At 41.2% G+C, this 25,588-nt stretch overlaps 1 protein-coding gene across 1 annotated transcript; it reads left to right on the forward strand.

Moving 5' to 3' along the window:
• LOC129168764 (organic cation/carnitine transporter 2-like) lies at positions 1–23,773 on the forward strand. Its single transcript, XM_054754412.1, has 11 exons — positions 1–626; positions 3,630–3,812; positions 5,458–5,561; positions 6,929–7,083; positions 7,152–7,323; positions 7,399–7,525; positions 7,594–7,694; positions 14,270–14,484; positions 15,956–16,138; positions 19,349–19,484; positions 19,568–23,773. Exons 1-11 carry the CDS (start codon positions 420–422, stop codon positions 19,638–19,640), a joined length of 1,656 nt encoding a protein of 551 aa, XP_054610387.1. The 5' UTR covers positions 1–419; the 3' UTR covers positions 19,641–23,773.
• The last annotated feature ends 1,815 nt before the right edge of the window (positions 23,774–25,588 follow it).

The following is a 25,588-nucleotide window of genomic DNA, read 5'->3' on the forward strand; positions in this document are numbered from 1 at the left end:
CCTCACAGACGCGCCTCAGGCTGCTGGTGTGGCCAACCTGAAGAACCAGCTTTCTTCCGACCTCTGCTTCCTACACCTCTTCCTCTTCCACTCTGGAACAAGATCGATTGAGCACTTACTTACTTAAGACTTGCCGCTATGCCGAGTCTGTTTTGATGAGTCAGCACTTCGAACTGACAAAGGGAAACTCCCTCACAAGCCAACTTGCCTTTTTCTTGTAGGTTCTCTCTTGTAGGTCCTTGTCCCCTCATGATTGACACGCAAATGGACCTCAGGTGGACTCTGTCAGGTTTGGGCCATGTGGGTGACGACAAGGCGTTTTTCCACAAATGGACTTTCATAGCCGGTTCCTTGAAGGTGGACTTTTGGGGGGACGTGTGAAAAGCTTTCTTTCTAGAGGAGGGCAGTAAACTACAAGCATGAAGACTTATCCAGAAAGCATCGCCTTTCTGGGACAGTTTGGCCGCTTCCAGCAGATGGTCTTCTTCCTGCTGTGCATCAGCATCGTTCCCAATGGCTTCGGCGCCTTCACGCTCGTCTTCTTAGCGGACACGCCGAGTCACCACTGCCGGGTTCCGGACGTCAACCTCACCGAGGACTGGCGCAGCGCCATCATCCCTGTCCGGGTAAGTAGAGACGAGCCGTTTAACCCATAACGCATCTGTCATGAAGTGCCGCTTCCGGGAACACCATCCATCACCCGGCTGCTGCTTCCCTTCCCCAAAAGTCTGACTGAGAGTATAAACGCCAAAAACACACTGCCGATTTGCACCGAATTAAGTGAAACAGCGGGACATTTACAAAACGTCCACCTAATTGGCTTGTTTGAGCACCTTTGCCTGGAAATTGCGTAAATGAGCGCCTTCTTAAACGGAATTTGGCAAAGAGTTACGCACTCCCGGCGAGTTTGTGACCACAACAGCAGTCAGGAGGATTGTCAGGAGTCTCGTTGAGCAGAACAAACATGAGGCTGCAACATGTTTGAATCTGCTTCAGAAGTTCATTACAGTGCAGGAATAGTGCCAAAAGAGCGTCCCATGCAAGTATGGAAGCAAAAAAAAAAAAAATAAATCCAAAGAGGCATATGGAATTGATTTCCTGTCTGTTTTTGATTCAAGAGCAGCCTCAAAAGACTTTCATGGATGGATGTGATCGTCTCAGAAGTTGTAATACAAGTTAAAAATGCTATTTGGATGGATGCTTGTAGTTTGCAGCGGTTGACAGCATCATGGTGCAGGGGGGTCCCAACTTTCCCCAGCGAGGGCCACATATTGAAAAATGAAAGGATGCAACTTTGTCACTTGGATATTTCATAAAGCAACACATGTAGATATGCTAAGAAGTTATCGATTTCAAGAATAAAATGCTTTGCAGCTTTGTTATATATGTGAAAAAAGTCATATTAATATCAACTTCACTCTTTGATCTTTTTTTAACCATTTTTGCATTATTTTTATTTTCTATATATTTCAACTTTCTACTTGAGTCATTTTTGTATTTTTTTTGTAATATTATGACTTTACTCCCATTATATTTTGACTTTAATTTCATAATATTATAACTTTGTCTCCAGCCTAATTTTCAAAAAATGACAAATTAATTTTGTTTTGTTTTTCCTCATCATATTACAATAAAAAAATTAATTTTGACCTCAAATTAATTTTTTTAAAATTATATTTTCTCTTATTTCAACTGTATACTACTAAAAAGATGTAATTTTTCCTCATAATATGACCAGTTTATTCTCATAAAATTGCGACTTTTTTCAGATCAGAATACAACTTTTTTCTCTTAATATTTTGACTTTATTCTTGTAAAATTACAGCTGTTCTTTCCATTTCTGTTGTTCTTTTTTTAAATTTTCCAACTGTTTACATTTTTCTGTTGCATATTTTCTTTTCGTAATTATGCCTTTATTCCCACAATATTTGGATTTTATCCTCATAACATTATAACTTTTTCTGCAACCTAATTTTCCAAAAACTTTATTTGTTGTTTGGTTTGTTTCTGATAATATTACAACTTAAAAAAAAATCTTTTTTTCCTTATTATTTCAACTTTATGCTACTAAAATGACATTGTTTTTATAATATTACTAGGGCTGTCAAAGTTAATGCATTATTAACCCGCCTATCCCAGCTGACTTCGGGCGACAGGCAGGGTACACCCTGGACTGGTCGCCAGCCAATCGCAGGGCACATATAGCGATCTAATTTATCTTATTTGCTATGTATTGCGTAAAACTATGACAGGAACAACATCAAATTAAAAGCATGATATGAATACAGACCCACCATCCACCAGTACAAGCCTGGACTTGTTTTTCAGAGAGTTTATATGCACATTAGCGCTCAATAAGCTCATCAAATCTTACCTTCATGCATTCCTACATAGTATCAGCATTTGGGAGCAAATATGAGGTGAAAGAAAAAGGGTAAAGATACATTATATTAGTCTTATCTGTGTGAATTAATAAAGTATCTATCTGTGCAGCGTGTGGGAAGGTGCGTTCAAGGACCGTCAAAACAAACTCAGATAAATTGCCGCTTGCATTAAACATTCAAAACCTGGAGGATTTCCAACTGCATATTATTTTTGAATAAAATAATGGCCCATATTTCCAAAATGTATATCCTTTTGCATCAAATTTGATGTGGTTGTCATTGTAGTTGCGTATGGAGCCATTTACCGCAATCCTACTTATTATGAATAAAAACTTATTTTCATCTGCGATGAGAGGTGATGAATTATAAGTTAACTGCGGACAAAATGCAACAGATCATGATGAAATATTTGAATTGACTGACAGCCCTAAATGTTACGCTATTTTTAGAATGTGCTGCAGGCCAATAGAAAAAACAGCCGTACTTTGGACACGCCTGTCATAATGGGAGCTGTTTCAGATATTTTGGCCCCCTTATAGGTGAACAGAAAGTGCTACGCTCCGGCTGGGGGAAGCACCAGAGGCTTAAGGTAAAGAGAAGAGGTTCCCAACTCTCTTGTCCCGAAAGCCACCTGACAACTTCCTGGTGCTGTACGGTGGATTCATTGTCAATAAGCTGAGAAGAGGAAACAGCAGGTATTCAACATCATGAGTCCATCATTTCAAAAGTCCGACACATACAAAAAAACATGAGGTGCGGCCGTTTGGGAGAGGAGAGAGATGGGAGGTGCTCTTCCGCCTTCTCGTCATCCATCCACCCCTTCATGGAGGGCTGGTCCCCTGCCGCAGCCAATCTGGGGAGCCGGAATTCTCCAAGACAGAAAGAAGCGCACCTGCACAGCATAAGCCGGCGATCAACCCAACGGAAAAGAAAACAAACAAAACAAAACTTACGACCCAGGGGGGTCTTTCAGCTTTGTGTGTGATGCAGTTTCAGCAGTGTAAACTGCAAGCCAAATAATAAACATGTTGTTAAACGAATGGAAAATGACCATTAGTATGTTCGTAAAAGCAGGCTGGAGCTCATTGGATGATGCATGCGTACCTAATGTTGTGCTTCCTATTCAGGTTCAAAGTTAAAGGTGCACACTGATGGTTGTTTCTGCGTTAAATGAACGTTCCGCAGTAAACAATGCATACAGTATAGTCACCATGCATGCTAACCTTGTCTTTGTGTGGCCTGGAGGTGGTCAACGGCAAGCCGGTGCGCAGCAGCTGCAGCAGGTACCGCCTGGACGTGGTGCGGAACCTGTCGGATCAGGGATACAGTCCGGATCATGATGTAAACCTCACCACCCTGGAGGAGGAGACGTGTAAGGATGGCTGGATCTACAGCAAGGACGTCTACCAGTCTACCATTGTCACCGAGGTGAAAAAAAAAAAAAAAATCAGCCCCCAAAGATGGTTTCACTTAGCAAGTCCCATGTATTTACGAACTTGAGGAACATCAAATTTGGTAGGCGTGTTCATTAGGAGCAGACGCACACAAAAGTCTGAAGAACCCATGCTGTACAACCAAAAGAGAGTTGGCCATTTGGTTTTTAATTTGCCGTTTTACTAATATTGGCTTTTTTGAACGGGTCCTACAAAGATGAGCTCGTCCGAGATGTTTTGGCCCATTGCTACCAAATTTAAATTGCATACACTAGACCAGGGGTGTCCAAAGTGCGGCCCACGGCCCGCAGCTTTTTTTTGGCCCATGGTACGTTCTAAAAATATAATTTAACAACAAAACAAAACATAAAAAAAAGCAAAAAATGGCAAAGTCAGCAGTCAAAATATTAAGAGAAAAAGTTGTAATCCAAGTCTTACAAAAAAAAGCAGGGTTTTTTTGTGAGAATATTTTGAAAAACAAACAAAACAACAAAGTCGCAACTTTTGGAAAATTAGGTTGCGGGAAAGTTATAATTTTCCGAGAATAAAGTCAAAATATTATGGAAATAAAGTCATAAGTACAAGAAGAAAATTTACAAGAAGCAAATCGGAAATTTCATTTAATTTGAAAAAACCAACAGAAATGGGGAAACACCAGCTGTTTTACAAAAATAAAGTAAAAATATCAAGAGAAAACGTCATATTCTAATGAGAAAAAAAGTAATATTATGAAGAAAAATAATGATATTTTACTGGCATAGAGCTGAAATACTAAAGAAAAAATATGTTCTATTTTTAAAAGTCGTAATATGAGAAAAAAAACAAAATAAAGTTGGAATTTTTGAAAAATTAGGTTGGGGGAAAAGTTCTGATATTATGGGAATAAAGTCATAATTACGAAAAGAAAATTTACAAGAAAAAAGTTGAAATAGTTGGGGAAGCAACCGCAATTTTACAAGAATAAAGTCAAAATATGAAGACAAAAATGTGAGAAAAATGAGAAATGAGAAAAAAGTTTTCAGCAATATTACGAGAATAAGCTCGTAATATTATGGGTAAAATAATGTCATTTTAGTAGCACAGAGTTGAAATACTAAAGAAAAAATGTTCTCTTGTTTTCTTTAAATATGACAAGCAAAACAAAGTTGGAATTTTTGTAAAAAGAGATTAGGAAAAAAGTTATAGTTAATAATAATTATAAGTTAATATTATGAGAATAAAGTCAAAATAATAATAATAATAAAAAGAAAGTTTAAATATTTTGATTAAATAAAAACAACAGCAAAAATGGGAAAAAAAGAGCAAGACTGAAGTAATAATAAGCTTTTTCACCTATATGACAAAGCTGAGATGCAGTTTTTTCTTGAAATATACATAACGTCTTAGCATATTACAAAATACTGTATAATAATAAGTGGCAAAGTTGCATCCTTTCATTTTTCACTACGTGGCCCTCGCTGGAAAAACCTCTGGACACCCCTGTGCTTGACAGATGGGCCGTGCTAAAAACTGCAATGACTTTAGAGTTCCGTCTAAAGAGTTTGATGACTTGTCATAAAAAACGTATTTATTTTTTTGCTGTTTTAAAGACTCATCACAAACAGAAGCGCCGCTTAACCTGGTTTCCGTTCATCTTTCAGTTCGACCTGGTGTGCAACGACAAGTGGAAGAAGCCGTTCACCACCACCATCTTTTTTGTGGGGATTCTGGTTGGGTCCTTCTTTGCTGGACAGCTCTCAGACAAGTACTGCAAAAATGACAATAAATCAATCACAGGGCACATATACACAAACAGCCATTCACACTCACATTCATACCTATGGACAATTTACAGTCACCAATTAACCTAACATGCATGTTTTTGGAATGTGGGAGGAAAGTGGAGAAAACCCACGCACGCATAGGGAGAACGTGCAAAGTCCACACAGAGATGGCCAACGGAGATTCGAACCCAGATCTTCCAGATCTGTGACATGCTAACCACTAGGCCACCGCACGTCCCAATAATAATAATAATAAGAAGAAGAAGAAGAAGAAGAAATAATACAATTACTATTTAATAGTGTCACTACTGTAGATGATTTACTTTGATATACTGTATACTGTATATTAAAAAGTCTGTGCTCCATGACTATGGAGTACCCCCGGGCTCTGTCCTGAGTCCAGCTCTATTGTCGTTACTCCTGTTAGTTTATGCAAGGAGGACATGACAGGACTGCATCCTGTTAGGACCGATAAAGTGATTACGATGTAACGGTGTAATATGTCAAAAGGAAAAGGAAGGAGTATTTCATGGAGTGAAAAAATATAACTGCGAGGGTTGCATGTGCTAGCATGAATTAGTTAGTTAGTAGTAGTTACTCACTGTCATCAAATCTTACCTTTATGCATTCCCACATATTATTAGCAATTGGGACCAGAAAAATAGAAAATATTCAGTAGTCTATCTGTGCAGCTTGGGAGAAAGTTAGATGGCGTGTTTAAGGACCGTCAAACAAAGTGAGACATGCCGCCGCTCGTAACAAACAACATAAACATGCAAAACTGTGGGATTTCTGACTGTATATTATTTTTTTAATCAAATAATGGCCCATATGTCCAAAAATGATATCAATTTACATACAATTTGATATAGTTATTTACATTTTTTTAAAGTGTTTTTTTATTTATTTTAAGGTTGGGGACCCCTGCCTTACAGCAAGAATGCCACTTTTATACAATTGACTTCTTTGTTTTCTAATGTAAGATTAATGCCGACATCAGCAAATGTAACCGTAGAATTGTATCAAATCGTATCGTTTGTACCCTGCATCAAATCGAATCGTTCTGTTTTTGAAAAATATCGTTTTTGAATCGTTTCGTAATCCATGTATCTAGATGTGTATGAAATCGTCTATCACAAAGAGATTTACAACCCTAATAAATGTACTGTATGGAGCGGGAGTGGTAGTCATATGAAGGAATATAATTCAAATTACATGAATTTGATCACATTTCCAGATTTATTTGCATATGTCATTTGCATAGAATTCAAATGAAAAGACTGAAATGTTGTTCAGATATTATAGCGCAATAGAGAGTTGTTGTAATGAAAAAAAATGTGTCTTACAGGTGCGGAAGGAAACCCGTCCTCTTCGTCACGCTGGCTCTCCAGACCATTTTCACCTTCATTCAGGTCTTCTCCGTGTCCTGGTTGATGTTCACTGTCCTCCTGGTTATCAATGGCTTGGGACAGATGTCCAACTACATGGCTGCTCTGGTGCTAGGTAGCGTGCCTCTGATCTCTTACTTTGACGTAAGTGTCCCCACACCCACGTTTGATGTTTGTGTGCAGGAGCAGAGATCCTGACGGGCAACGTCCGCCTGCTGTATTCGTCCTTGGGTACTTGTTTTGGTTTTGCTGCAGGCTACATGCTGCTGCCTCTGTGTGCCTACTTTGTGAGGGACTGGAAGACTCTCCTGCTGGTGTTGTCTGTGCCCTGCCTGGCCTTCTTCCCTTTCTGGTGGTGAGTGAATCATTTATGAGATTCCGGGCAATCCGCGGTCGGCCCGAGCTTCTGTTTTCCTCCATGCGGATGCAGGTTTATCCCAGAGTCTCCCCGGTGGCTTCTCTGCCAGGACCGAGTCGAGGAGGCGGAGGCCATCGTGAAGAAGGCGGCTAAGATAAACAAAGTTCAGGCCCCTGGCGCCATCTTTGAAGGCTACAATGTAAGAGGACGCCAATCTACTGTATGTTGGAATGCAGGAAGTAGTCAAGCCGGCTTCCATTTTTGCAGGTGGCCAAGGCCAAGACCGATCCTAAGGAACCGCATAGCATCTTGGACCTGGTCAGGAACGTCGACATCGCCGCCATGACTGTCGTTCTCTGCTACGTGGCGTGAGTACCCAAACTTTGAAGTCATATCATTGCATCCTACTATTATTTGGTGATATATGATATATTTTGTGATGTAATGAGGGATGTCAAACTCATTTTTATTTATCATTATCATTATTAGTATTAGGGCTGTCACAGTTAACGCATAAAGAACAGAAATTTCCTTTCACGGCACTATTTTTTTGAGACGCGATTAACGTACACAAGTCCTGTTTGAAACACGTGGCAGTGGCGGTGGATGTGGAGCCACAAGCGGGAACAAATATTGAGCAGAAATGGACAAAGCAAAGGGGATTTTGAATGGTAAGTCCAAATCCCAATTCTACCCCTTGTCTTACGGATCGAGGATACAGGAGCGCTCCTCGGGTCCATATCCCTCCCAGTCTACCAGGTACTGCACCCCACTCCCCCTCCTTCTCGCATCCAAGATGGCTCTCACAGTGTAAGCTGGCTGGCCATCAATGATGCGCTGCGGAGGAGGAGCCTCCACCGGAGGACACAGCTGGCTGGTTTTAACAGGCTTGAGATGGGACACATGGATAATGGGATGAATCCTTACTGATGGAGGGAGCTTCAGCCTCACGGAGGACTTGTTAATGACTGCGTCCAATACGTAGGGTCCCACGAATCTCGGAGCCATCTTCCTGGATGTCCCAGCCAGGGGTAGGTCCCGGGATGATAGCCAGATCTCCTGGCCCGGACGGTAGGCGGGTGCCGGGATGCGATGTCGGTCTGCCATTTGAGTGTTGCGCTCCGCTGTGCGGTACAGGGCAGCGTGGGTATCTCGCCAGATGCGGTGAGCCCGCCGGAGGTGCAGGTGGACTGCGGGGATGGCGACCTCGGCCTCCTGGGAGGGAAACAGTGGCGGCTCGTAACCGAAAGCAGACTTGAAAGGGGACATACCTGTGGCCGAGCTGACAAGGGAGTTGTGGGCATACTCGACTCAGGGTAGGTGAGCCGACCAGGAGGAGGGATGCCGGTGGCACACGCAACAAAGTGCTGCCTCCAGGTCTTGGTTGGCCCGTTCTGTCTGGCCATTGGACTGCAGGTGGTACCCGGATGTAAGGCTGACCCTGGCCCCCAGAGCCCTGCAGAAGCTCCTCCAGACTCGGGATGAAAACTGGGGTCCCTGTCGGAAACAATGTCCACCGGGATGCCATGGAGGCGAAACACATGCCTGACTAGGAGGCGCGCAGTCTCTAGGGAGGAGGGTAGCTTTGGCAGGGCGACAAGGTGAATCATCTTCAAGAACTGGTCTACAATATTTAAGATGACGGTGTTACCGGAAGAGGGAGGTAACCCCGTAACGAAGTCCAGGGTCGTGATGGCACAGGAAGCGGCTGGAGCAGACCCGCTGGAGGTTGGTGGGAGGACTTATTCCTGGCGCAGACAGAGCAGGCTGCAACATACTCCTTGACATTTGCAGACATCGATGGCCACCAGAATCTTTGAGCCACCAGGAATTGAGTACGTCGGGCTCCTGGGTGGCAGGACACCTTGGCAGCGTGGGCCCACTGCAAGACTTCCGATCGGAGGTTAGCAGGCACAAAGAGTCTACCTTGTGGACACCCCTTCGGTGCCTGCACGCCCGCCGTTGCTTTAGTCACACGTCTCTCCACCTCCCACTGGGCCGCCCCCAACACCCTGGCCACAGGTACGATGGGCTCCGGCTTCTCGTCAACCTCTGCCGGGCAGAAGATCCTTGAAAGGGCGTCCGGCTTGGTACTCTAAGATCTGGGCCTGTAGGTTATACAGTAGAGAAGGTGAATCTGGTGAGGAACAGTGATCAGCGTGCTTGACTGGGGTTAAGACTCTGTGCGCAGCGTATGTAAGACAAGTTCTTGTGGTCGGTAAAGACCACGAATGGCTGGGCTGCGCCCTCCAGCCAATGCCTCCACTCCCGCAGCGCCAGCACAATGGCCAGCAGCTCTCGATTCCCCAAGTCGTAGTTGCATTCTTTTACGGACCTTTTATGACTCTGTGGTGGCCTCAGCCATCTTCTATGCTGTGGGCTGCTGGAGAGGGGGCAGCACGGACAGGGACAGGAGCAGGATCAATAGGCTGATCAGGAGAGCGAGCTCTGTCCTGGACGGTCCTCTGGACTCCGTGGAGGAAGTTGGGGGGAGAAGGATGTTGGCTAAGCTGACATCCATCATGGACAACACCTCTCACCCGCTACATGACACTGTTGTTTCCCTGAGCAGCTCCTTCAGCAGCAGACTGTTACACCCACGGTGTAAGAAGGAGAGGTTCCGCAGGTCCTTCATACCGACCGCTGTCAGGCTCTACAACACCTGCACCACCTGAACCATGTTGTAGTCACGATGCTTTACTTTACTTTACTGTTCTCTTTACTTGTCTTGCTTGCTTGCTGCTGTAACAAGTAAATTTCCCCACTGTGGGATAAATAAAGTACATACAATACAATACAACACATTCAGCCGGTGTGAGGCGACGCAAGAAGAATGCGCATGGGTGCAGTCTCTGGTCGACCGAGGACCTCTGGGAGAGGATGGCGCCCACTCCTGTATCCGATGTGTCTACCTCGACTATGAACTGCAGAGAAGGATCAGGGTGGGTTAGTACTGGTGCGGATGTGAATAACGCTTTAAGTCTAACGAAAGCCTTCTCCACCTCCGGGGTCCACACGAACGGTACCTTAACTGATGTAAGCCTAGTCAGAGGTTCCACTTTGACACTGAAGTTGCGGATGAACCTACGGTAGACGTTAGCAAACCCTAGGAACCTCTGCGAGTGCTTCCTTGTTGTAGGAGGCCAATCGACCACCGCCTGCACCTTGGCGTCATGCAGCTTGACCAAGAAAACTGTGATAAAGTGTGTGTAAAAGAGCGTGTGTGGGGGTGTGTATGTGTGTGTAAAAGAGTGTTTGGAAGTGGAGTATAAGTTATACGGTAACCTGACTGCACTACAGTTCTAGTTTTGTAAACTACTGACTGTACTTGACACTCTATTTGTTGTAAGTTGTCAATATGTATTTTTCTAACACATTGTTTGCATTTCACTTAGTTGGTGGGTGTTTTTGGAAAACCTTTATTTTTAATGTTAGTCACAATTATATTTTGTGAGATTATTTTCTTGAAGAGAATGATTATTTTAGTGATAGACAGTTTACCAATGTCATGGTCTCATGTTGATAGGTGTATTAAAAACTTTAAAATGATCTTCCAAAGGTACACTTATTATAGATAAAAACGTCTTTCTAGCTGCAATTAATTACAAGTTAACTCTGGACAAAATGTGATTAATAAAGATAATATTTTTAATTGATTGACAGCCCTAATATGTACATATATATCTGGGAGAAGGAGGCGTCACACAACAACGCCCAATGCCTGTCAGACTTACAAGCAGACCACAGGAATCTCCCAGAACAGCACCCAGTAATCAACAATGGCAGATATCCAAGCAGGAGTGTCTAAGTTGAAGGCCTGAACAGTACCAGGCCCCGACATGGTTCATACCTACTGGCTTCAGAAGCTACCTGCCCTCCATGAACACTTGGCAGCACACATGAACCAGCTGCTACTATTGGGGACTGAGCCAGAATGGTTAGTTCGGACGGTCCTCATCATGAAGGACTCCGAGAAGGGAACAGCACCATCAAACTACCGACCAATAACCTGCCTCAGCACCACATGGAAACTCGGTGGATACTAAGTGTGACCAAAGAGTGTGAGTAAGATGTGTCACGCTCTGCAGGACAGGAGCGAGCGTCTCTTATTTTGGCGGGCTGTGCTTTCTCCGGGGAGGAAGAGGCAGCCGCTTCACGCCTGGTAGCCGCGCAGTGCCCAAGGGAGAATCGAACCCGATGTCTAGACTGTTACTGTGTTGGCCAACATGCCAAAACCACTAGACCACCGTGCGGCCCGGGCTGAAGGAAGAACTAGAGGAAATGTGGGGTGTGAAGGCAAAACAAAAGCAGTGGTGCTGGTAGTGATCGGGGCACTTGGGGCAATCACTCCCAAGCTTGGTGGATGGCTCCAGCAAATACCAGGAACAACATCAGACATCTCCGTCCAGAAGAGCACAATACTGGGAACAGCTAAGATCCTGCTGGGCCCTCTAACTTGAAGGAGATACCGCCCGGGTGGGCGAGAAAAGTTTTTTTTTTTTTATATATAAACTAGGGCTGTCAAAAATTGTGCGTTAACGGCGGTAACAAATTTATTTCACGTTAAACGTTTCTATCGTAATTAACACATGCGCATCATGTCAAGTCACACAGTCACACGGAGTCTGACGCTCTTTTATAACGTTATTCTGACCTGACCACATCAACAGCTATTCCAACACCATATATGTTTCTCCAACTCACAAACACGTCTTTAGTCGCTCGTCTCTCGTCAGTAGACGACTGTGAAGTGCATTAAGGGACAGTCCGAACATCGTACAGCGTCTTTATTATGCGTCTATGTGTGGTCTAAATGAACAGAAAGACAATGTAAAACAATAAGCAGATATTCTTATCACGTACTAACGTAATTCTTAATGCGTAAGTACAATTTGTTGCATTTAAGTATGCTCGGAAATCGTAAAAAATACACTCAAAACATGTGAGCTAAAGAGACTAGTGTGAGGCAAATACTGATTCATGTTCAGACATGTGTGCTATCTTTTAACTTGTTTTTACCTTGTTTTTGCAGGTGTTAATACACACAAATATTCATAATCCTGTCCTGTCTCTTATCTTTCTGTTCATAAAATACAGTAAATGAATGGCATATTTTACACACAGCTGGAAATGGTGATTAATCAGGATTAATTAATATAAAACTGTGATTAATTTGATTACAATAGAATATAATTTAATCATCTTGACTGCTATTGTCATATTTAGTTGGGTGGAGGAATTAAACACTTACAAAATATTAATGTTATACATATAAACCAAAAAACAAAAAATATGCTTTCATCCCTTTGTTATCATACTACTACTACTACTACTACTACTACTAATAATAATAATTAGTTCATTTAATAATTCATGGGGTGTCACGGGACGATGCACAAGATTGGGTCTACGAGAACGAGACGAGATAAGATTTTAACATTCCTTACTAAAAAGTACAATGAAAAAACATGAAAACTATATGACAATATATTGCAATCTACTCATTTAATTTCTACTACGTTACACTCTTCTGCATTCTGTGTGTGCACTAGCGGCCCCGCCTCCACCCACTGAGAGAAAGAGAGTGTATGACTGACAAAATGGCTCTCTCCATTTCATGTCGTTGTTCAATGGAACAAATGCGCCAAGGTGCCGAAACCAATGCACAGAGTGAACTCTCTTCCTGCCCGTTTGGAGGCGAGAGACGAGGAAATGCACATGGCAATACAGTATATTGAGGCCAGCAAAATTATGCAGTTCATTTTCATCATTTATTTTATGATTACGGCCGCACGGTGGTCTAGTGGTTAGCATGTTGGCCAACACAGTAACAACCTGGAGATCGGGAAGACCTGGGTTCGATTCTCCCTTGGGCATTTCTGTGTGGAGTTTGCATGTTCTCCCCGTGTGCACGTGGGTTTTCTCCGGGCACTCCGGCTTCCTCCCACATTCCCAAAAACATGCAGGTGAGGTTAATTGGCACTCCAAATTGTCCATAGGTATGAATGTGAGTGTGAATGGTTGTTTGTCTATATGTGCCCTGCCATTGGCTGGCGACCAGTCCAGGGTGTACCCCGCCTGTCGCCCGAAGTCAGCTGGGATAGGCTCCAGCATGCCCCCGGGACCCGAATGAGGCTGAAGCGGTATAGAAAATGGATGGATGGATTTTATGATTACATCCACCCATCCATTTTCTTCCAGTTATACCGGTCGGGGTGTCGGGGGCAGCAGTCTCAGTAGGGAAGTCCAGGAAGTCCCTGGCCACCTCTTCCAGTTCCACCGGGAGGACACCAAGGCATTCCCAGTCATTCACAGGCCAGCTGTGAGATAATCCCATTAATTAATGAATTTATTTATTATCATGGCAGGCCTTGTCATGTTTTAATCTCGTGAGATCTTGTAACACCCCTAATAATTCACCAATATGAATCCATCGTTTTTAAAGTGTCAAACTAATGTCATCAGACATTATTTACCTGATAACTTGTAAATGATAACAAATAAATTATCGAATTTCATTAATCATAAGTGTGCACTAACAAGTAAATAAAATAAAATCAATTCCACCTTTTGTTTCCAACAGCTAAAAAGCAATTTAACCAATCATAAAAGCAACTTGATGCCTGAGGCTGGAGCGGATGGACCTTCGGTTGTGTGTCTTGTTGTCTAGAGTTAGCGTCAGTGTGTGCGCTGATGGGTGTGGCTTACAAAGCGTCCACCAACTGAAAACTGACGCTCTTCTATAGGTAAGAAGACACACCAGCTTGTCTCCTTCCTGCTCAAACGAAACATCATACCTTATGTAAAAAAAAACGCAGTACTACAAAACCATTCACACACCTAATGCCTGACAAAGGGGGGTAAAAACGACCTTTAGTGGCTGGATGCTGTCATTGCATCACACGACTATTTTCCACGCGTAACTTGTTCTTCTCCTTCCCAGATTCACCATATCTGCGGGATACTACGGCATCTCCTTCAACACCACGCAGCTCCACGACAACACCTACGTCAGCTGCTTCATCTCGGGCGCCGTGGAGCTGCCGGCGTACGTCTCCAGCTGGCTGGCGCTGCGTTACATCCCGCGGAGGCTGTCGGTCATCGCCACCTTGGTGCTCGCCGCCATTCCGCTGTACCTCATGCAGCTGGTGCCTGAAGGTAGTGCAAAAGTTGTGTGTCGGGACACTGGGTGGAAAGTTGCCCCCGCCCCCAAAAAACCATGAGTTTTGATCCTTAGCATTTTTAATGGAAAATCATTTCAAATCAATAAAGTTCAAGCAAAGAATACCTCCCATTTTCCCCAGGAAACTCCCATACACTGGCCTTCTTCCCGTCACCCGCTTGTATAAATAGTACATTTCCCATATTTTAACTTTCAGCAAAAAAAATCAAGACATAAAATAAAATCTCCTCCGGTACAGCAGGGGAGTCCAAAGTGCATAACAGTAATTTAACAAGATAACTAAAAAAACAAAACAAAACAAAAAAAAAAAACATAAAAAATGGAAAAATCTGCAATAATTTTACAACAACGAAGTTAAAATACTAAGAGAAAAAAAGTTGTAACCTAACGAGAAACAGTCAGAAATTTAAGAGAATAACGTCGAAAAAAAAGAAATAATTTTAGTAGCATAAAGTTGAACTATTAAAGAAAAAAAAAGTCATTTTTTAAAAGTTGTAATACTGTATTATTAGAAACAACAAATAAAGTTGTAATTTTTGGGAAATTAGATTGCGGAAAGCTGAAATAGCAGAAAAAAAGCAGAAAGCTGAAATAGTCGAAATAGAATAACAACAGCAAAAATGGAAAAAACAGCTCTAATTTTACAAGAAGTCAAAATATTAAGAGAGGAAGTCATATTCTAACGAGAAAATATGAGCTATATGACAGAATATAGATAGAATAATAGAATATGAACAAAAATGTCATTTTAGTAGTGTAGAGTTGAAATATTAAGGAAAAAAGACATTATTGCTGTAAAAGTCATAATCTCGATAAAAACAAACAAAACAAAATAAAGTTGGAATTTTTGGAAAATTAGGTTTGGAGAAAAAGTTATAATATTATGGGTTAAAAATCATAATATTGTGGGAACAAAGTCATAATATTCCGAAAAGAATATTAAGGAAGATTATTAGATTTCTTTCCCTTGTTTTCAAATGCAAATGTGGACAGGTATAAAGAAAACTGTCAGGAAAAAGTCATATTTGACTCCTTTTTTGGCAAGTTTGTACCAATGTTCAAAACAACTACAGTTCTTGCTGAATGCCAAAGAGACACCGAATCATTGCACATTTAGTTTTGTGTGTGTGGTCATAATTTTTAATGAATTTAGCTTATTTTTTGGTCAAATTGCTGATTTACACAACGTAGGAATCCTTTATAAAATCATAAAGATAATGTGCGGTATACCTTGTGGTTGTCTACCATGATGCTTGTTTTGATATGCAGTACACAGGAATGTACGTGTATGCTAGTTGAAGCAGGTAAGTGAAACGTAAAATATAAAACTGGGCAGCGTTTACAAAGCTTTGAGCAACAGCACCCCCATAGTGTGCAAGCACGGGGACCAGGACAGTTTTCAAATCGCTACAAATTGATTAATCCTGCTCTTCCATGTGTTTTAAGGTTATTTCGGCCTCTCTCTCTTGTTGGAGATGGTGGGCAAATACGCCATCACCACGGGTTTCGGTCTGATGTTCGCCTACACCACCGAGCTTTACCCGACGGCACTGCGGAACACGGCAGCCGGGATCTGCAACACGGTGGCGCGGCTGGGAAGCTGCATCATGCCTTACCTGCTGGAGCTTAGTTGAGTACAACGGCTTTTTTGTTTCGTTTTAACGGGATTCGAGCAGGAGCAAATCAAGATAAACACAATGTATTCTTAAAAGTTATTTGCACACAGAACATGAATGATGATTTATAAGTGTTTCACTAATTCACGTTGGAAAGAGTCGTTCCGTACAAGGCAATATACATTTATATTCCAAGTTATAATAATGAATAAAATTACACTTTCACTCAAAATTCTATACCCCACACTATCATGTGAGTGGTTCATTTTAATAAATCTGAAAACACACAAAAAAATGATAATAACAATCAAATTAAAATAATTTCACATATACAGTATATCACTTTGTCATTATAGGGTATATAAACCTAATTTCAGCAATTTTGGGTAAAATGTGGAAAAGTTGAAGAGGGGTCACTCTCTGTGGTCTGTTCCGGTAAAACTGCTTGTTATTGGAAGCACAACATTTCAAACCAGCAATAAAATAACTAGTGCTGTCAAAAATAGCGCGTTAACTGCGGTAACTAATTGATTTCATTAATTACAATTTTTACCGTCATTAACGCAACTGCGTCATGTCAAGCTACATCTCCCCACAGGGTCACACAAAGTCTGACGCGGTACGGGCAGCATAAAACCCTGATCGTAGCATTCCTGTAACCCCGCCATCCATTCATTTTCTGTGCCGCTTATCCTGACTAGGGTTGCGGGGGTATGCTGGAGCCTATCCCAGCTGACTTTGGGCGAGAGGCGGGGTACACCCTGGACTGGTTGCCAGTCAATTGCAGGGCACACATAGACAAACAACCACCCTAGTTGTAATCTAACAGAAAAAGCTGTCATTTTAGGAGAATATTATGAGGAAAATGAAGGAAAAATAACATCATTTTAGTAGCGTGTAGTTGAAATATTAAAGTTTCTTTTTCAGTCATAATATTATGACAAACAAACCAAAAAAAGTAGAACATTTTTGGAAATTTAAGTTGGGGAAAAACCTACAATAATATGGGAATAAAGTTAAATATTACAAGCAGAAAATTTACAAGAAGAAAGTTGAAATACATGAATCCCTCGTTTATGGCGATTAATTGGTTCCAGTGATAAGCGATAGTGACAACAAGTGATAAGTGAAATTCCGCAAAGTAGGATTCCTTATGTATAAATGGAATATTTTCATAGTTAAAGCATAGAAAACCTGTTTACAACCTTCTAAATACACTTTTTAAACATTATTAGAGCCCTCTAGACATGACAAAACACCCCTTTAGTCACCTTTACACTCCTATTACTCAACAGTCGTGGAGAAAAGTTTTGAGAATGATACAAGTGTTGGTTTCACAAGTTTGCTGATTTTAGATATTTTTGTCAGATGTTACTGTTACTATGTTGTTCGCCAAGCCACTTAGTTATCACTTTGTTTCCAAACTGTTCTTGGGTGGTTGTGAGAAGCTGGTTTTGGTACCATTCTTTATTCATAGCTGTGTTCAAAAATGTGAGCCCACTCCCACTCCCACACATGAATGATTTCAGTTGTTGATGATGCGATAAATGGTTGATTGGGGTTAAATCTTACTATCAGCAATATCCTTGCCTGTGAAGCCCTTTTTGTGCTAAGCAATGGTGACGGCAACAGTGGTTAACAGAGGAAAAACAAAGATACCAAGCACCACCCTCCTTTTAAAGTTTCCAGTCTGTTATTGTCACATCTCCAGCCTTTGTCCTTGTCAACCCTCTCACCTGTGTTAACCAGAGAATCACTCACATGATGTCAGCTGGTCCTTTTGTGGCAGGGCTGAAATGATGTGGAGATGGTGTTTTTTGGGATTAACTTAATTTTCATGGCAAAAAGGGTCTTTGCAATGAATTGCCATTCATCTTATCATGCTTAATAACATTCTGGAGTATATGCAAATTCCATCATAAAAAGACTTTGTGAAAATGTATATTTGTGTCATTCTCAAACCTGGCCATGACTGTAGACATAATAATTGAAGAGATTTTAGACATAAATAAGACTTAACATAGACTCACACACTCACAGCATTGACAGCGCACTACCTGTGGTTGCTATTGTCTCATCGATGTAACGTTACTGACACCTCGTGAGCAGTGTAGAGTACTACTGTAATGTCGCTGTTTGTGGTTGAGGAGAAACTCCCGATGCACTTCAATTGCTTTATAAACAAACAGAGAACACGTATGCTGTCAACATTCACACAGGAGCTGCTGTCAACATTCACACAGGAGCTGCTGTCGGTCACAACTCACGACATTAATTCGCACTCTCCACACTACTAACCATGCCAGTACTCAGCTAAACACACGTCACTTCCCTGGCGCCGCCTCTTAAAGGTGCACACAACAAGTCACAGCCATTACACCAAATATGACGTCTTCTGAATGCCTTATATTTGTATTGTCGTTCACTAAGCCATTTTATGCTTGAAAATGCTTCATGAAGGCCAAGAATGCGCACAAGTTGCGTAAATATGTATATCTTTTACTAATACTAGGCCGTGTTCAACAAGGAAACCGTAATCAATTATTAATACATTTTTGAAAAAACACAAAAGAGTGAGGGTGTGACTTTGGAACTGCGATGTAGCGAGGGATGACTGTATTTGGAAAAAAAAAACAGTAGAAAAAAGAACAGCTGTAATTTTTACAAGAGTAAAGTCAAAATATGAAGAGAAAAAAGTCATATTCAAACAAGAATAGTTGCAATTTTATATATATAAACTCATAATGTTATGAGGAAAAATAATGTCATTTTAGTAGCATAGAGTTGAAATATGAAAGAAAAAATCTGTTTTTTTTCCCCAAGTCGTAATATTATGAGAAACAAGCAAATAATAAGGTTGGGGAAAAAGTTATAGTATGATGGGAATAAAGTCATATCATATTACGAGAAGAAAATTTACCAGAAAGTTAAAATATTTGGAAAATAAAAAAAAAATAACAGCAAACACACAGGAAAAAAAGAGTAAAGGGCAAAGTTGATAGTAATAATAGGTTTTTTTATTCACCTATACGACAAAGCTAACATGCATTTTTTTCCTGAAATCTACATAACTTCTTAGCATATCTACACGTTCCTTTACAAAATATCAAAGTGGCAAAGTTGCATCCTTTCATTTTTCCCTATGTGTTCACACCGCCGCATAAAATGGTACTGCCCAAAATGGTACAACGTCTGCATCAACTGTCACCTCTCATCCACACAGGGTCCTACTCGAAGTTCCTGCCTTACATCATCTTGGGAAGTCTGGCCGTCTTGGCCGCCTTCGCCACCATTTTCCTTCCAGAGAGTTTTGGACGACCTCTGCCTGATACCATGCGCGACATGCGCAAGAGAGAACGGTGCGTCACCTTTAAGTCTTCTGCAAGTGAATACTCCTTTGCATTTATTTGCACATTGAAATCTATGATCATTTTCCTTCCAGCATCAACTGTCCCTGCCTCCCAAAAGCCGAGACTCCTGTGGCTGTGTTACTTATGGACAATCCCAAAGCATAACGTGTACTGCATGTAACTTTTACACTCGCCGTGTAACGGTACCACGTAATCATGGCTCGGTACGTACCTCGTTTTTAAGGTCACGGTTGGGTGCAGTTAGAGAACAAAAGACAAATAATGTAACGATAGTTTGCACTTGTAAACATGCGTCTGTGAATGAAAGCGAACCTGTAACCGTCGGGGCTGCAACGATACACAAAATTCACCATTCAGTTCCATTCGATACTTCAGTGTCAGGTTGTGTATGTTTTCGATCCTGAAAAACAGGAATTTTCATGCCTTTTTTAAAATTTATTCACATGATCAGCATTTGTTTCAAGTCGGAAGTACGCTGTTTAAATTAAATGAGATGTATGCAGTGCAGCCATACCATACCCACATTTTCTGCTGTGTATAATTACAACTTATAACCATAGAAAACAAAAACAGCACTTTTTACAATTGAATTCGACATGGCAATAAAGGTAATTACTAGGGCTGTTAAAAATAGCACGTTAACAGCAGCAACTAATATATTTAATTAATTACGTTAAATTTTTGTGCGTAATTAACGCATACGCATCATGGCAAGCCATGGCTGTCTGTTAGGACGACAGACGGCGGGGCAGTGTAGCTCCCCACAGAGTCACACAGAGTCTGACGCTCTTTTATAACTTTATTCTGACCTGAACACATCAACAGCAGTGCAATTCCAACAGCATAATATCTCCAACTCCAAACAGTCCATTCGTCATTGTAACGACACTTCCTCATCGACACTAGACAGACCGCAAGATTCATTCACGGACGCTCCGAACATCACAACCTTTTTATTATGTGTGAATAGGTGGTCTAAATAAACAGAAAGGCAAAGAAAAACGGTAAGTGGATATTCTTATCACTCACTTTGTAACCCCTTATGCGGAAGTACAATTTGCTGCATTCACGTACTGTATGTATGCTCGTAAATCCCACAAAATTCACTCAAAACAGGTGAATTCAACTTAAATGATGTGGTGTATTTGAACGCAACTCCTCTTTGCTCATAATAACACAGTTAAAGTCTGATTAAAATATTCTGCTATTAAAGAAACCAGCTTTAGGTAAATAGATTTTCAGAAATATGTGCCATCTCTTAACTTGATTTAAATTTTAAGCTAATTTGACACTGCTAATACATACAAATATATACAGTGCGTAATCCTGCCTTGTCATTTATCTTTCTTTCCATAAAATACAGTAAAAATGGGCATATTTCAGACATAGTGTGACATGGTGATAATCATGTTTCATTAATTTCAAAACAATGATTAATCTGATTAAAAACTTTAATCATTTGACAGCCCTAATAATTACACATAATTCTTCAGTGGTTCTGTGCATAGATTCAACAGTATTTCAATTTCACCACTACGTGCTTTGGAATTTTCCGTCTTCATTCTATCGCTGTTTGTCTTAATCATATTAATTAATAAATCATTGCTGTGGTCGAATAGCACCTATTGTTAGTCAAACATCTGCACGTTAAAGCAAATTTTGGGTGTTTTAAGGAAGCATTTTCAAACATAATAATGGCTAAATCAAGTACAATACAAATATAAGGCATTCGGAAGACATATTCAAAGACGTTGTAATGATATGTAGTGTTCTACACTGGTCACTAGGTGTCAATAATGTTACATTGATGAGACAATAGCCACTACAGGAAGTACTCAGTATGACTCTCCTGATACTAACATGTGTGAGTCTATCTTATGTCTTATTTAGGTCTTAAATGTCTTATTTTCTCTTATAATGCCTACTATATTGGGTAAAAGGAGGGTATGCTGACTATAGGAGCATTAATTAATGTCTAGAGGGCTCTAATCATGTTTAAAAATATATTTAGAAGGTGGTAAACAGGTTTTCTATGCTCTAACTACCAAAATATTTCATTTATAAATAAGGAATCCTGCTTTGTAAAAATTCACTTATCACGTTAATTGATTCGGGTCTGGAATCAATTAACCACCAGAAACAAAGGATTACTGTACCGCTGAAGTCAATGCAACACATAAAAAAATAAGGCGTAAAAAGATTTTTTTCAATTCATCATAGCAACAATAACAAGTAATTGTAGAAAAACACATTTCCGCAAAGTTTAGGACGCAAATGGCGTAATTGACTTTTTTTAAGGTTTTGCGTGGGATGCAATGTGGACATTTATTGTACGTGCAGTCAAATTTCGCGGCTTCACTCTATCACGGTTTTTCAAAATATATTAAATAATAAATCATGCGATTTTGTGTTTGACTATGGCCTATTGCTTGTCAACAAATATGCATATTTAAGAAAATGTTACGTATTTTGACCTAACGTAAGCGTTTTCAACCATGAAAAAGCTAAATGAACTAAAAGATATGACACTGAAAGAGATGTTGTATTGTACACTAGTCACTAGGTGTCAGTAATGTTACACTGATAAGACAATTGCCACCACAGCAAGTGCTGTAGAGAACAACAAGTAGGAACTCTCCCAATGCTAATACGTGTGAGTCTGTATCATGTCTTATTTTCTCTTATAATGTCCGCCATATTGGGTAATAGGAGTGTAAAGGTGACTATAGGTAATAATTAGGGATGCTCCAATCAGGTTTTCATGCTGCCGATACCGCATCACCCTAGTTTTACAAAATGAAAATGGCCAAGAGCTACTCATTTACCTTATTTCAACCCAAACAAAGAGAATACTGTGTGCTTGTTTTACCAGAACGTTAACAAAATGCTGGTATCCACATCACACACTTTCTTTCTAGTGTTCTCACATTGTTAACTGAAACCCTGAAAGAAAAGCAGGCTTGCAGGCGCCTCATGTGGTTGTGGCGGGCTCGCTAGTGACCGCAGGCACTTTGGATAAGCGAGCAGGTTGATGGCGCTCCAGCAGGAGTCAGGACCCCCAGGCAATCCACCATCCAGTCCGACGACTCCAACCACTTTTCGTGCTATCCGCCTTAGACCTCCGGCTGCCACGCACACACGGGCTCATGTCCCGCGTTTGGCTAATTAGCCGCCGCTAATGATGACATTGTGAGCCGCGAAAACTCACCACACCCTGCCAAGTGACCGCCCCCCAAATGCCACACCAGACTAAAGCTTATAAAGGCGCCAACGACACACAACGACAGGAAGTCCCACACGGCAGACATGTTTGTTTTGGCTTTGTGAAGGGAAAGTCGGCGGGAGATGGTCGCGATAGGCTGGATGCTGCAACGGGGGTGGAGGTGATCAGGGAAGGTGATTGCCGTTAAAAAGCAAGTATCGAAGAAGAAGGTTAGAAGGTTGTCAACAGGTTTTCTACGCACAAACTACAAAAATATTCCATTTATAAATAAGGAATCCTACTTTGCGGAAATTCACCAATTAACCGCCATAAACGAGGGGTTACGTGCATGCATCTTAGCCGCTGACTTATTTGATCAGAAATTTGGATAATAAAGTCGAGATGCAACGACAGGAGCCGCAGCGAATCAGGAGGGGACTTTGATGTCAGCTGACTGACACCGGGTGATGTTTGTGACTTTTGGGTTGCAGTGTCTTTCCATTCATAGTGCACACCGAACAGAGAGCACTCTGTCGAACGGTTCAATGCGGACACGTGTGTTGTTGCACCCCTAACCACGTGACTACACAACTTAAACCCACCGCACCCTCAATGAGCGCTGCACGTGCACACACTCACCCGCTTTCTATCCACGAGGCGAAGCCCAGCCAATTAACCACACGAGTGACCTGGATGGTTACAGGTAAACTATCGTTCCATTTTGATTCATCAGGGACCCGTAACCACGTGACTACAGCAAACCAAATCAATCACAAACGGCTCATCCAGCCTAAATCGGGCGAAAGCTGAGGATGATGCCCAACCAGCAGCACTACACACCTCCTGTGTTATACTACGGTTTACAGATCTTTTCCCCTCTTCTGACATTCCGTGGAAAATCTGTATTACATGTAGTATGTGCTGCAGGTGTTTTTTTCCAGGTGATTTACGGGTTTATGCGCACAATGACAATATTTGCTCATGTAGTATTATAGTATTGCTCGTCATATTGGTAATGGTTTTGTTTATTTAAATGATTTTTTTTCAACTCTCAAATGCAGATGTTGCCTTTTGATGTATGTGTTTTGGTATATATTTTTTTTACAGGTTAAAAACGCAAGACAATCTCTAAACGGACATTTTTTTTACACTTTGCTCAGGTGCTGAAAGCCTTAAATAAGCAATCATCAGGGTTCAACCTTTTTCACAGCCACAACCAAAGTAGACACAAGGACAGCAGCACCGCGACTGTCAGTGTCAGCAGAGGATGCAGTAGTTTTCGAGATGAAGGTGAAAGTGGCACTTTTCACCACAAAGATGTCAGTATTAAAGCGGTAAACTGTGTTAAATGTCGCTTAATGCTCTTATCAATTACAGTAAAAGCCTTGCGATGATTGATTGTTAGGACTTAGGATCATTTTCTCATATTCATACTTGTTAGTAGATGATGAACATGAATATTTCAAATTGTTGTTGGGGGGAGCAATGTAACTAGCAACTTAAGCTGACAGATAACTGTAACAGATTTCAAAAGCAGGAAAAGAAAGGCCTAAATTACATACTTCCATCTTGTCAAAATGAAAAAAAGAAGGGTCTGGAGGGCCCCAAAAGGCTGGGTTTGCCTTGGGCCCCCAAATGACTAAATACACCCCTGGAGACCTTATGAGGCATCCTCGTATCGGCAAAAATGTATTTACCGAGTGATTTTATTAAGTAATATACTCAAGGAGACTTTAGAATAACTGTTTGCATAGATGTTTATTGATTGAATTATTACCCGAGTGCCTTAATTTAAGTACAGTATAAAACTACCTGTTTGACGCCTTGAGATAGACTGGGGAAAGTAATGTCTTGTTTATGTTAGCATAATTGTCAACAACTAAGTGTAATCAGCTGCTGGCGTCACACAAGCTTCGTCAAGGAATCCAGGAGAAAGTTATCCTTGGAGAGACTGGCGCCAGTGATCTGAGCGAAACAATCATAAAAGGCGTAAAACAGTCATCATTCAGCTGCCGTGGAGCGACCAGGGGGCCGGGGGATGAGACGGGGCTTTGTAAACTGTTAAGATATTCTGTCTGATTGATTCTCAATACAATTCTTAAACTTAATCTGGTGTGTGAGTCTTCTTTCCTTCTCATAACTTAATTCATTTTCTAAAGTGGTCCTTTGACCTTAGTAGGCTGTGGAGAATTTCACCTCCAACACATTGTTTTTTTTTCATTTTCTATATTAAACAGCAAAGTACACGTTTATTGGTTCTACAAGGAAGATATTTAGTTGGATATCTTTTTTTGCATGCCTACAAATTGTGGTTGCAGCAGCAGAATGATGTGTTTTGTGTTATTCTGTTAATTGATGCTTGTGTGGCTTTTGTCGTTCCCTGGTGGGAGGGGCCTGGGGTTTATAAGGAGGCCCTTTCCAACCATTCGTGGTGGGAGTAGGTTGACGAGTTGGTGAGAGTGGAGTAGGTTGGAACTGCATTGCATTACACTACAGGAAGGTAGTGCTGAGCCTGAAACACAGTAGATGAAGTACTGTTGTTTCATCACTGGAAATATTTTTGTAAATACTTTGCACTTGCAATTTTTGAAATTTTTTTCTACGCTTTTTCAGTGCTCTGCACTACCTAGAGAGCACAATAAAAACCCTAAAAGTTATCTTTTTTACGCCACCGTTGTTTTTCCAGACTTTTCTGAGGGGCTTGCAGCAGAAGCCTGCGACAGTACGACATCATAATCCCTCATATCGGCCACATATTTATCATGCACCCCTAAATCCTGGCTTCACGTGAATGCTCAACATGGAACAGACTGCAAGGAAAAAACTCATTATAAAACAAAGACCAATCTCAATTAGACAAAAAGGTCCAATCTGATTGTGGATATAATTT

Source organism: Dunckerocampus dactyliophorus, chromosome 16 (genome assembly GCF_027744805.1).
Source record: "Dunckerocampus dactyliophorus isolate RoL2022-P2 chromosome 16, RoL_Ddac_1.1, whole genome shotgun sequence".
In the NCBI taxonomy this organism is placed as follows: domain Eukaryota; kingdom Metazoa; phylum Chordata; class Actinopteri; order Syngnathiformes; family Syngnathidae; genus Dunckerocampus; species Dunckerocampus dactyliophorus.